This window comes from Ursus maritimus, unplaced genomic scaffold (genome assembly GCF_017311325.1).
Source record: "Ursus maritimus isolate PB19 unplaced genomic scaffold, ASM1731132v1 scaffold_14, whole genome shotgun sequence".
Classification (NCBI taxonomy): domain Eukaryota; kingdom Metazoa; phylum Chordata; class Mammalia; order Carnivora; family Ursidae; genus Ursus; species Ursus maritimus.
In genome coordinates, this window is record NW_024423786.1 from 32,848,797 (window position 1) to 32,861,552 (window position 12,756).

The following is a 12,756-nucleotide window of genomic DNA, read 5'->3' on the forward strand; positions in this document are numbered from 1 at the left end:
TGATCTGTACTCATAAAGTATCCCACAAAGCTCTCTTTTCCACTGCCAATGCCACAACCCATAACTGGGTCTTACAATCTCATGCATCACTATCTAATGCATTCTCCAGATTTTGCTCTGAAACTTGCCTAACTTAAAATTATCCTGTTAGATGGACAATGATTTGACACTCCTGGTACCACTAAGTATTTATATAAATATATATACATTCCTGGAGACTAATAAAGATGTCAGCAATGGCAGTTAAGTCTATACACACACACACACACACACACGGCCTCTCAAAAGACCTGCTTTGATAGCAACAACCTTCACTAGAATATGGAAACATAAAAGTTCTGGTATGTCTGCTAAGCAGCAAGTCAACTACATGTCAGTAACTACAATGTAAACATCCTCTCAGAAGACAGATCTCTTCCTTTTCTGCTGTGCTATGAACCATCTGGTTATACAGTGGCTGAGGAGGCAGAAACAGACTGTCACTTGGAAATTCAAATCTGAAAATCACAGTCCCAAATTAAGGAAATTTCATAAACATTACATCAGAGAAGATCTAGATACTAGGACTACATACCTTCTCAATTTGTTTTTGTTTACTGAGTTCTTTTTGTTGCTTCTCTTTTACCCTTTCTATTTCTTTTTGTTTTTCTGATGCCCGACGATCCTGAAAAACAGACGAATACAACTAATGAATTAAATATGAAATAATTTTAAATTTTAGACTTTTCAGTTAATATTGCCTTTGTAACCTTTTCATATTTTTTATATTTATATGAAAACACTAAAAATTTATATTCTTAGTCCCTTATCCAAATTCTAAATGCTGTATCAGCAATAGTATCCACTGATAACCTTGCACAGCAAAATCATTTTATTTGCTTGCTAATATGAAAATTCTTACATTAGGTAACATTCTTGGAGGGGCACTTGGGCTCAGTTGGTTAAGCATCCAACTGTTGATTTCGGTTCTGGTCATGATATCAAGCCCTGCACAGAACTCTGTGCTCAGTGAGTAGTCGGCTTGAGATTCTCTCCCTGTCCCTCTGCCCCTCTCCTTGCCTGTGAGCTCTAAATAAATAAAATCTTAAAAAAAAAAAAAAAAAAAAATTCTTGGATAATTAAGTATTTTGAATTCTTACCAGTTCTGCATGCAAAGCTATTTGTTTTGCCAGACCAACAGAATCACAAATCTAAAGGGGGAAAAAGTAGGAAAAACTCAGGCATTTCTCACATCGAAGTAATAATTTCAAGTATCGAAATGGCTGATATAACTAGATTTATAACACATTATAATATACTGCTTCAAGTAAAAGCTGATTTAAGAATGTTCCAGCCCCAGGGCACCTGGCTCATTTGGATAAGCATCGGACTCTTGATTTCGGCCCAGGTCATGATCTCAGAGTTGAGTCCCATGTTGGGCTCTTTGCTCAGTGCAGAGTATGCTTGAGATTCTCTCCCTCTCCCACTGCCCCTCCCCCTGCTCATGCTCTCAAAAAAAAAAAAAAAAAAAAAGTTCCAGCCCCCAAATGAAGCATCTGTGTATTTTCTTCAGAGTCCCTGAGTTTCTGCTGCTGGGTCTCACCTGTCACATACCTCACCTTCCTGGTATCTCAGATTCCTTACTGAAATGGTAAGGTCTGCAAAGAATGAAGCAAGCCGAGGCTGATGTTGCTCTAAGCTGAAAACAGCTGAGAAAGGCTGATTATGGGAATACTCTGCATTCCCAGAGTAAGTTCATGAGCCCAGAAGATTGCAGCAGTTACCAATGGCCAGGGAAGACCTGGTCTGTAGTCAGAAGACCCAAACTACCCACCAGCTCAGCTATCTTCAGAGCCAATAGGCTTTGGTCAAACAACTCAGATGGATTAGGCCAAATTTGTTTTTTTCCAGAAATCTTACTAAGGACTTCAACTAGGATATATATTTCATAACAGAAACACATTTTGAAAAGTCATGTACCTTTTCTCCCTCATTGTTTGATTCAAATATATAGCAGACTGATGACAGATTACTTTCACTTCTCCCTCCTGATGTCCGAAGAACAAATCCAAAAAGCCTCTTATTTTCCTGGTGTGTAGCGTACAAAACTACACTGGGTAATGGAAACTGCCACAGAAAACATCAGAAGCAAACACGAGATTTTTTCAAATACAAGTGCACTCTTCAACATGACAAATTCAGGTACTAAGTTATAAAAATATTATAAACAGAACATTAAAGCCAAGTTTTTTTCTTAACAGAATGGCAATCAAAGAACAAAAATGTCTTATCTGGTTTGGATTACCAGGCAGAATAAGACACTGTTGAATATTGAACTTATTAGTCATTTACACAGTTTACAAAATCAAATTCAGTAACCAAAATGGTCCATATTATTAATTGATTAACAGCACGTACCTCCACCTATTTCAACACAGGTAATTATAAAATAAACTCAATCATGTTCACCTTTTAATTTCTACTGTTAGTGTTTATCCCATTAACTAGGCAGCACACATTATATACTAAAAAACTACATTTCATGCCAGATTGCACTGATTCTTTAAGTACATGGAATGTTCAATTATAAATTTTTGGGGAGAGATGGCCATAGGCTTATTATAACTTAGCCAATCATAATTAATAGCATATTTCAATACATACGATCAGAGTTATTATAACGATATAGATGTGTATATGCACAAAGAGACTTCCAATAAAGCTTTAAACATGTAGAACTCACTGTGAGCCTTGTAACTTGTGTCTGTGGATCAATTAACCTGTAATTAAAAATTTGGAAAACAAATTTTAATTAGGCTGAAATTAAACTTTTTCTTATAGATTTTAAGGGGGAGGTCATTACTTACTTTAAACAATCACAAGAGACTAATAAATGTGATTCTGTCATACGAAAGATGTTATGGATGGCCCGGGCAGCTAGGATTTGCCTCATTGTTTCATAAACAACATCTGGATTGTCATCTGATTTCACCTCCATAGAACCAAGGAATCGGACAATAAATAACTGATGAAGAATAGAATCTATGAAAGAACAAAGTACATTACATATCTTTAAATCCCACATTTCCCTGCCTTAAGAATAAAATACAATTGTCACCTTTTAGATTTTCTAGTGAAAAATTCAACCTAGAAGTATTTAGAAATTATTCCTAACTACAGTGTTCAAGTCATAGGAAAAATTAAGATCTCTAATTCAAATAGCAAAAGGTTAGGCTTCAACAATTGATGGTTCTGAGTAAAAAAAAATTCCCTGTACTATTCTTATAGCTTTTAAGTTTGAAATTTATCAAAACAAATAGTTACTGAAAAAAGAAAAAAAGTTAATGCTCTAGTACCAGATGATAACATCACCTGATAGGAAAAGCTTAAAGGGTATCTTCTGCATTGAGAATTTGACTGTGAGGTCCAAAGTATGATATTCTATAATTTTAATGAAATCTTTAAGCCTGATTAAGTTTTGCTACTTTGAGTACTATAAGCAAAAAGAAACTGTGAAGTAAAGCTACCATTAAAACAGCATATATCAGAATAAACAACAAATTCTTCACACAGTTTACTGCTGAGAATTTTTAAAATACAAGAATACTGCACATCTCTTTTACCTTCAGTTTCAGATTTTGTACCTCCTCCAGATTCTCCAAATGGATTTGTGCGCCTGAAAAGTTTTTAAAAAATTAGGAACCAATGGTCAGTTATCATGAGCCATATGGAAGAAATCTCAATCATTGAAACTGGAGTTAAAAACTAAGAATCACAAAAACGTGTACATTCATCTTTTACAAAGCTCTAAAATACCGTATCCTGTTAAGGAACACTACCGATGACCACCTTATTCTGACGAAGGCCCCCGCCTTCACACTTAAGCTGAACTCAATGCTGCTTCATTCTAGAAGAGGTGGATGAACTGAAATGTAGACACAAAACACACACACACCCCAATATCTATAAACCACGTTGAGAAAGTCCCTGAATTTAAATAAAGGGGGGACAGAACAGCTGATTTAGCTTCAATTCTAGCTACTCAAGAAAAATGCTAGGGCCTTTCTAGGATTGTAAAAACCTCTTTTTAGGTCCTCTAAGTACATACTGCAAGTTAATTATGCTAATTTGAACATTTTCTAGTTTTAAACATGTATTTCTCAAGGCATACATAACAGAAGGCAAGAAGAAAAGCCTAATTAGTGATGGGAGCTACCTCCTTCCTCAGCGTGAGTGGCTCTTGGCAAACTCACAATGAAGGAAAAAAATATAATTCAAAACAGACTTTGTAAGCAAACAGAGAGCTAAGTGGCATTAATGTTGGCATAAGATAACATGAAATCGTTCTCTGTAATTCATGTCTGAACTATTATATCAAATGCTAAGTATATTTCTGTGATCAAATACAAATTATTTTTTCTTGGTCATAGCCATGTATATCCAAATTAGTATCAATTTATTAGCCAAAGAAAAATTCTAACAGCTTTCACATTTCTTGTTATATAACCAAAAGATGATTTATTAATAATTCATGCATGATAATGTTTTAGTACCTTCCTGGAGATTTTTTTTTTAAGATTTTTTATTTATTTGACAGAGATAGAGACAGCCAACAAGAGAGGGAACACAAGCAGGGGGAGTGGGAGAGGAAGAAGCAGGCTCATAGCAGAGGAGCCTGATGTGGGGCTCGATCCCAGAACAGTGGGATCACGCCCTGAGCCAAAGGCAGACGCTTAACGACTGAGCCACCCAGACACCCCTGGAGATTCTTAATCTGACCCAAGATGATATTTTTCTTAAAAACCTATAGCACATGTATTATGCTCAATTTCTAAAACATAGTCATGACCTAAAGATAGGACTATCAAATTTTCTTCTGTAATTTTAAGAGCAAATACCAGAAGTAGATCTGATAAGCAATTCAAAATTAAGTATTTTTAGAACTAAAGTATCTTCGCTTGTTTAACTGAGACACAAAACAGGAAAACCTGCACGATTCTTTCCTGACCATCAAAATTAGGTAATTAAAGAAAGTACCACATAATTGATACACATATGTGAGAGAGGACCCTCAACTGCAAAAAGGGAATCATAAGCCCTACAGACCACAGAACAAGATCCCAGTGACGCCATCGCCTACCTGCCTCCCTGGCCAAAGGCTTTTGCCTGACCAGGCTGATCTTCACACACAGGAGAAATGATGTCAAACTGTATCGGAGTGTCTGGAGCAACGAGAGAGTCCAGAGAAAGGGCAGCCAAATTCGTGGACTCCGATCCTAAGGATCCCGAGCTGCTGGTTCGAGCTGTTGGTGGCCGAGATTGTCTGAGCACAGAAGAAAACCAGAAGGCACTGCATTTAGTTTTCTCCTTTTGAAATTGAATACAAACTATGAGAAACGAAAATACAATTTTGTAAGTCAAAGAGAGGAGTAGAAAAAATTTCAATAACAGGGTTCTCTTTCCAATGACTAAATTCAAAAACATAAATGATCTCAATCTAGAGATAAAGCAGTCGGGCACTTTGGAATTGTTATTTGTTTAGCACGCTTGCTGGTAAATTTACCAACTTGAAAATACACTTTCTATGTTTTGGGGGAACTAGTTCATACTAATGTAAGTAGCACTGCTAAAAGCAAAGTGTTTGCGGACACTTTCAAAAGTCCATATAGTTTTAAATAACCCAAAGTCTGGTAACTCACGCTGCCGGCCGCAGACTCTCATGCCTCTGCTGGAAAGATGGGGAAGGAGTGACCGCTTCCAAAGCTGACTGATTTACTCGTGCAGCAATTTCCTATTTTGTTTTTTAAAAAGGACTAGAATTAGTAAAGCAAGAAACCAAAAGTTTGAATACAATTGTCAGAATGTTCCTGAGTTACATTTAAAATGCAAATTGGAGTTACTAAATAGTTCCACACTTAATATTAAGACACGTTAATAACTTCATAACATTCTAACTTAAGCTTCCTCTTACTTCTTACAGACCTAGATCTTTAAATATTTAACTACCAGATTTTTTGGATTAAGGTTTGTATTGTTAGCACCTAATACAGCACCAATGATATGAGTGCTCAATACATTTGCTAAATAAAGAAATTTAGGAGTAGGAATAGCCACAAAATATCAAAAATATAAGAATATTTTATAGCTATACTGCTGAAGTTTTCATGATCTTCCAGAATATATTTATGCTCAGAAATATCTATGTATTTATTGATGAAGTTATCATGGGTATTTTCAGGCCAAAATCTGAAAGAAAATCTTCCTATAAGAAATATTTTTAAACTTACTGTTTTATTTCAAACACTGGCTACATAAAGTAGTAATTACATTAGAAAAAAAAAATCACATAACTTTTTGCATTTCTGTGTCTTACAGTTAGGAAAAATACCAAGACAATGCCACAAACAGATCAGAATTTCTTCCCTCATTAAATACAGATAAAGTAATTCTAGATAATCTGGAAAATACTACTTAAAATTTAGAGTTCTGATAATTTGTGGGAAAAGTAAGAACCCTGAATTATTCAAATCCAAACACTGTATTCACCATGTATTCCCTAGATATTAACAGGTCATCCAACTTCCATTTTCAGTTTTTGGTGCTCCCAAGTAACATAAGTGGAAAGAAAAGCTAACCTGTCAAGAGATCAAATTACTGCAAGCAAGAGGCTTCTCTACAATTAGCACTGATTTTCTTAGATTACACTCATTATTATACAACTAACAGAAGTTACTAATATTTTGGAGGTAATGAAATATTGTTTCTTTAATTCAAAACTTGTTCCTAGGCATTGAAATCCTATGTGTCTTGACTGGCACCTCAAAGCCATTATGATAAAAACAGAATTCTTTCAAATTGTTTTTCCATTCACTTGAGCTTAAAACCTGAGAGTCATCTTGAATTCGTCTCCTTCCTCCTTTACATTGGTCAGTTACTAACCAGTCCGGTCGATTTCTTCTTACGTCTTTCTACAATGCGTTATTTCTTCTCTCTTCTCTTGGTTACCACTCTGTTCAGACCCTCAGTTCATGCCTGAATTAGGATAATGGCCTCCTACATGTTCCCAGATGCTCCTGTCTAATCAACCATTAATACCAACAACAGTTTTAAGACTTAGAAGGGTCAGGGCTTCCTAGAGAAATCAGCCCTGCTCAGCTTCAACTGAGATCATCAGCCCTGCACAGGGCTGGGAGGCAGCCCAGTTTATTGCACAGATGGGCCCACCGAGACTGGCAGAGGTCACACAGCTCCTGCCCTAAACCAAGTCTTTTCCCAACTATGCTGCAGTGTGGACCCACATAATTCCTTCCAGAGTTCTCTGCACCCCTGGGTTCTGCCTGTATACTTGGATTCACTAACACAGCTAAATTATTCTGGTTCGATACCCTTGCTACTCAAAGCATAACTGGCAAAACTGAGAGTTCAGGCCACCTCACCCTAGATGTTAATCTGCATTTTAACAAGATCCCCAGGTGATTTGTATGCACATTTCAGCTACTTTTCTCTAACAAGAACCTTTAACTCCAATTATACTAATGGTTTCATAAACACACCATTTCTGCCTTTATGCTTTGTTTTTATTCTCATATCTGCAATTTCTTCTCTTCTCCTCAAAACATGGACAAATGTTAGCCAGCTCAGGATTCTGCCATCTCCACAATTTTCTCTAAAACTAAAGTCCACACTGATCTTAACATTCTCAAATCTTAAGATTATAGTCATTACATACGCTTTCAATTACATAGTTTTATACACAATGTTAAAATTTTAGTTTTGTATTTCCATACACACAGGCTCCTGGAGGGCAAAGCCATGGCTTTTTCTTTTGTATCCTTCTCCATGGTGCTCAACCCAAAGCTAAACACAGCATTGATGCCCAGTGAAAATTTGTTAGCTGACCGATTTCAGTTACTTTTGAAATATTTTTCTAGGAAGACCAAATCTCATACATGGATCTATTAAAGCTACTCATTCAAGGGCAAATTAAAAGATTTCAGAACTTAGGAATTATGACATAAATAATAAATTAATAATTATTCACTTTTGCCAGATCTGGATACCACAAAATAAAAATATTACCTCTGGGTTTTCACTTAAATATATTTGTTTGGATATGTTATTTATTGTACAGATCCACTGCAAGAGAAAAAAACAGAAAAATATGATTACTATTTTTTTCTATAGTGCTTCTCTTCTAAAAGAATGGTCAATATCTCACTGAATAGAAGTTTCATTAGAAGTAACACATAATTGGGGCGCCCGGGTGGCTCAGTTGGTTAAGCATCTGCCTTCGGCTCAGGTCATGGTCTCGGGGTCCTGGGATCGAGGCCCGTGTCGGGTTCCCTGCTCAATGGGGAGTCTGAATTTCCCTCTCTCCCCACCCCTCCCCTCCACTAGTGCTCTCTCTCAAATAAATAAAATCTTAAGAAAAAAAAACCAAATTAACTTCATACAAGCAAATAAAAATATAGCAATAATGTTAAATTATAATTTAGTAATCTCTATTTGTCTTTTATATCACTTCCCCTTTTAATTCCTACCAAATAAAATAGTCTGGACTCCAATATCATGACTAACACCAATAAAGAAAGTTAAGAGCTAAATATATTCCCAGTGAATGCATTTTACATACTTCCCGTCTTTCCGATTTATAGCTGATTAACACAGAAAATCCTCCCTTCCACATCTTCTACTTCACACTCAAGGACTCGAGTCCATGATGAGCCTCATTAAACTAATAATCTGTCTGGTAAACCCAGCAGAGAGCAGACTGTGTTCCTCACAAACCAAAAACAAGTTTTAACAGTTAACTCCTTTCCACAAGAGGTAAATAAAAATAGATCTGTATATAATTTTTAACCTTGTCTTTTACCAACACAGTTATAATACCATATAAAGTGGCTCAAAATCAACTACAATATATATTCGTTGAAGAATATTTCTCAAGACAAAGTTTTCGAAGCGTCAGTTCTCGGTGGTAACTTACCTTCCATATTCGGTGTACTAGAAGTAAAAATGGAGCCAAAAATAAAAGACTCACGAGGAAGAACAGACACTCCCAAGTTTTTGTTTTTCTGTCTTTCATTTCTCCAAGGTTTTAAGCTTTACTTGTTTCCTGCCATGCTATATCAGCTGCCACTATGTTCTTAATGCAGCAAATACTGTCTCAGAAAGTTGGTGAGAGAAGGGAATAAATTAAACTGTCACCTCATGATACTAACAGCTTGCCAGAGAGCAACAGTCACAAGGTCATTTCTGAAGTTGAGCCTTTAAAAAGACAGACACCAATGATCTCTAAGGCTTCCGCTTCCTCTTATAGGTCTAGCTATAAAAGTCTCTGTGAGACTTAAGAATATTGCTTGAGGACAACAGATTTTTATGAAAAAAATTTTTTTTGATTAGGATTTTCCACATTTCTATCTTAATATTTGGTTACTGAAATATCTTAAGATGTTGCTGAAGAAATTAACTTTAGTAAAATTTTACCTCCTCATGGTCTTTTTTACTTTCTGCTTGCAAAATTGAAGATCTGAAAAATAAAAAAGAAAGAAGTTTGACCCTCAATTTAAAAAAAGATCTGAGAAAATTTTTTATCTTTGCAAGTACATATAAAACCAATAGGTATCAAAACTAAAAAAACCCAAAACACACAACCAATCAATATCTTAGTTAGGAAAAGGAGACCACCTGGCGCATCTTGACTCAGAGTTTTAACAACTCTTGACTCTGGCTATCCATGCCAAGACGTACCAAAAAAGAAACAGGTGCTGGTTTTCAGAAGATAGCCTATAACAAAGGTACACTGCAAATAAGACAATGCATTTCAACTTTCTGACACTTATCATATATATTCCAAATGTAAATCAGTGATTTACAGAAAACACTAATTGTACTCATTATTTCTCCATAAATACAGTCAAATAAAATTTTTCAATGTATCAATCACTAACACTGGGATCTGTAGCTTTTCTATAGATTATTTTAAGAGTTAGAGAAAAGTTACTAATTTTGAATCCCACTAGGAATGTGAAATGGGAAATCATGTTAAGCATTATTAGCAATAAAACTGAAAAAAATGTAAATTCCTGTACTAACATATTAACCATTTGGTAACCATAGGGACTCCCAACATCCAGCATGATAAATGACACAGTCACTGACATTCATATTTGAAGAAGGAATATGAAATTAAACAACTGATAAAAGATAGTGAACCATAACATCTTAACATCTTTCTTACTGTTCTGAAGCAATATCAAAAACAGTATTTTAAGTAGGAAAAAAACTGCAGATAACAAACATCTATCATTAGGAAAAATTTTAGATTATGGTATATATACTTAGATGGATTATATTGTAGCCATTGTGAAATGTTTTTAATAAGTAGCTGCAGATCCAAAATGTATATAAAGTATTTCCTCAAATATTTTTTAAAATGTCATTAGAATAAAAACTGTAAGGCAGCAGACCAAAAAGTTCATTGTTGCTTCTACTTGTGAGATTATAGCTTTCTTTCAATATTCAATATTTCTTTTTTTATTTTTCTGTATTTTCCAACAATGTGTTCTAAAGGCTACTCTATGGATTCTCAATTAATGCAAAGGTAACAGAAGTCTTAAAAATGGCATATGCACATTAATGGACTAAATCATTAATCAGAAATATTTAACATTTAAAAATAACATTAGTGTTTGCACTTACTACATGTCAGACACATTACATATGTCAGATTTCTCTTCTGTATAATAATTTACAAAGAAGGGATTATGGCCCCCCACCCCCATTTCACATGTAAAAAAACAGAGGTTATGTAACTTGTCTAAGACCATAAAGTAAGTACAAGATCCTGAATTGGAACTTTCTGACCCCAGGGTTAGGGCTCTTTCCACTAACTTGCGCTGCCTTCCCCCATAGGGTGCAGAATTTTCAGTGAACAGTACCCTAACATGAAATCACAGGTTCTTACCATATGCCCTTGTTTTGACAATCTCAAAATATTAAGACATCGTTTAACCAAGTCAGAAAGGAAAATTCAACTCATTTCTACGTGATTAAAAAGAAAATTATCTTAATACATAATAAGCCAAAGTAGCTATAAAATGTCTGAATGAGAAGGAATTATTGTGCATTTCAGTAATTTAAAATAGGACAAATTTTTAATAGTAGGAAAAAATACTAACTTTTTTCCATCAAAGGAAGTGATCTGAAAACAGTACCGCCTGTCTTCACAGTCCACAGCCATTACTGAACAGTTGTCAATGTCCATGGCCAGGCCGCCTGCCACATCCCCACGCGCCTGACTCATTAAGTTTCCCCCCTGCGTGAAGTAAAACTGTCTGTCCCAGGTAGATGACACCAAGCCTGTTTTACTAAATGAAGAAAGTACATTCACTCTTTAGTAACAACACACCTGAAATCTCATCATAAGCCAGACAAAAGATAAAGCACATCGCAAAGAACCAGCTTGTAAACAGGCACAAAGGTGCCTAGAAAATCTATCAGTTTTTCAGTCTCTAAAATAAATTCATGTATACGGAGCCACTTTTGTGTGTGTATTTCCAAAAAAAGCTGGAAATTATTAAACTGCAACTGTTATAATGATGTTCCATAAATTATAGTTCAACTTCCAGGAGAATAAACTCAAAAGAAAAGAATTCATTTTACTTCTAAGGTTAACTTGCTTTACCCTATCTTTAGATAAAATCTAAAAGCTGACGTAATAGTATAATTACATACATTTTAAAGTATAATAAAAATGATATTTAATAGCATTCATGTAATGCTAGATTTAAACTCAAATTTGTTTCACTTTTAAAATAATTCTAAATTATTCAATAAATATCTAAACAGAATTTTACTTCTGAAAATTATCATGTACCTGTCAAAAAGCTGACAAAAACACTAATTCCGCTAACTGAAAAGATTCAATATTTGGTAAAACAAAATAATTTAGCAGACAATAGCAATCATATATTATATTCACTTGATGCTACCTTAGATGATATACAACATATGAAAATAACTATAGTTTTCTTACTTCCTAGCATTAAGGTATCCAGCCTTCCGGGTTAAGTTTCGATTAACAGGAAATTTCGTGGGATCTGGGTCAGGCACATATAAGGGGTCACTGGCCACTTCCAAATCTTCTATTGTCTGCTGCATGGTCTCTACATCATTGTCCATTTCCCTACGAACGCTAACACGGAAAACATACTATTTACTACCAACCACAACAGACAAAGATCTCCTTACCAATCATGTTTATCTATATATTTGCTTTGCATATTTCTTCTTAAAGAGAGCAACAGTGGCATGGGTGGTTAAAGGAACATGAACGTGTGATTAAACAGCTTTACATTTTATTTGAAACTAGATATTCTGGAAACAATACCAAGTTAAAAAACAAACGGAGCCACACTGAATGCCTAACTTTGGAATTATTTTCAAACTGCTCTATCCTGCGCCTTCAAAACAACAATCATTTTAATCTCCCTGCATATCTCAGATTGACCACATCACTGCTCAGAACCTGCTTAGAACTGCTTGCTCTCTTTAATCTTTAAGCTTTCATGGCTTAGAAAGCAAGATTTATTTAGTAACTCCCATCCATCCCCCACAATTCAGATAATTGTGAAGATAATGAACTTATGGATAATCACTATTATGTGTCTGTTATATACATACATAAAATCTAGTTTATAATAAAATACCATTAGACTTGACACAGCTATGAAATTCAGAGTTCAGATTCTATGGAAAAGATGGTAAAAAAAGAGA

At 35.0% G+C, this 12,756-nt stretch overlaps 1 protein-coding gene across 1 annotated transcript in view; it reads right to left on the bottom strand.

Moving 5' to 3' along the window:
- APPL1 (adaptor protein, phosphotyrosine interacting with PH domain and leucine zipper 1) overlaps window positions 1-12,756 on the bottom strand; it is a 34,214-nt gene that overhangs the window by 3,959 nt on the left and 17,499 nt on the right. The window contains exons 10-21 of the mRNA XM_040628656.1: window positions 12,017-12,175; window positions 11,160-11,348; window positions 9,466-9,508; window positions 8,059-8,115; window positions 5,679-5,770; window positions 5,120-5,302; window positions 3,603-3,655; window positions 2,847-3,021; window positions 2,723-2,759; window positions 1,960-2,106; window positions 1,140-1,190; window positions 575-664 (exon numbers count right to left, since the gene is read on the bottom strand). Coding sequence (XP_040484590.1) covers window positions 575-664; window positions 1,140-1,190; window positions 1,960-2,106; window positions 2,723-2,759; window positions 2,847-3,021; window positions 3,603-3,655; window positions 5,120-5,302; window positions 5,679-5,770; window positions 8,059-8,115; window positions 9,466-9,508; window positions 11,160-11,348; window positions 12,017-12,175 — 1,276 coding nt within the window. The remainder of the gene's footprint in view (window positions 1-574; window positions 665-1,139; window positions 1,191-1,959; window positions 2,107-2,722; window positions 2,760-2,846; window positions 3,022-3,602; window positions 3,656-5,119; window positions 5,303-5,678; window positions 5,771-8,058; window positions 8,116-9,465; window positions 9,509-11,159; window positions 11,349-12,016; window positions 12,176-12,756) is intronic.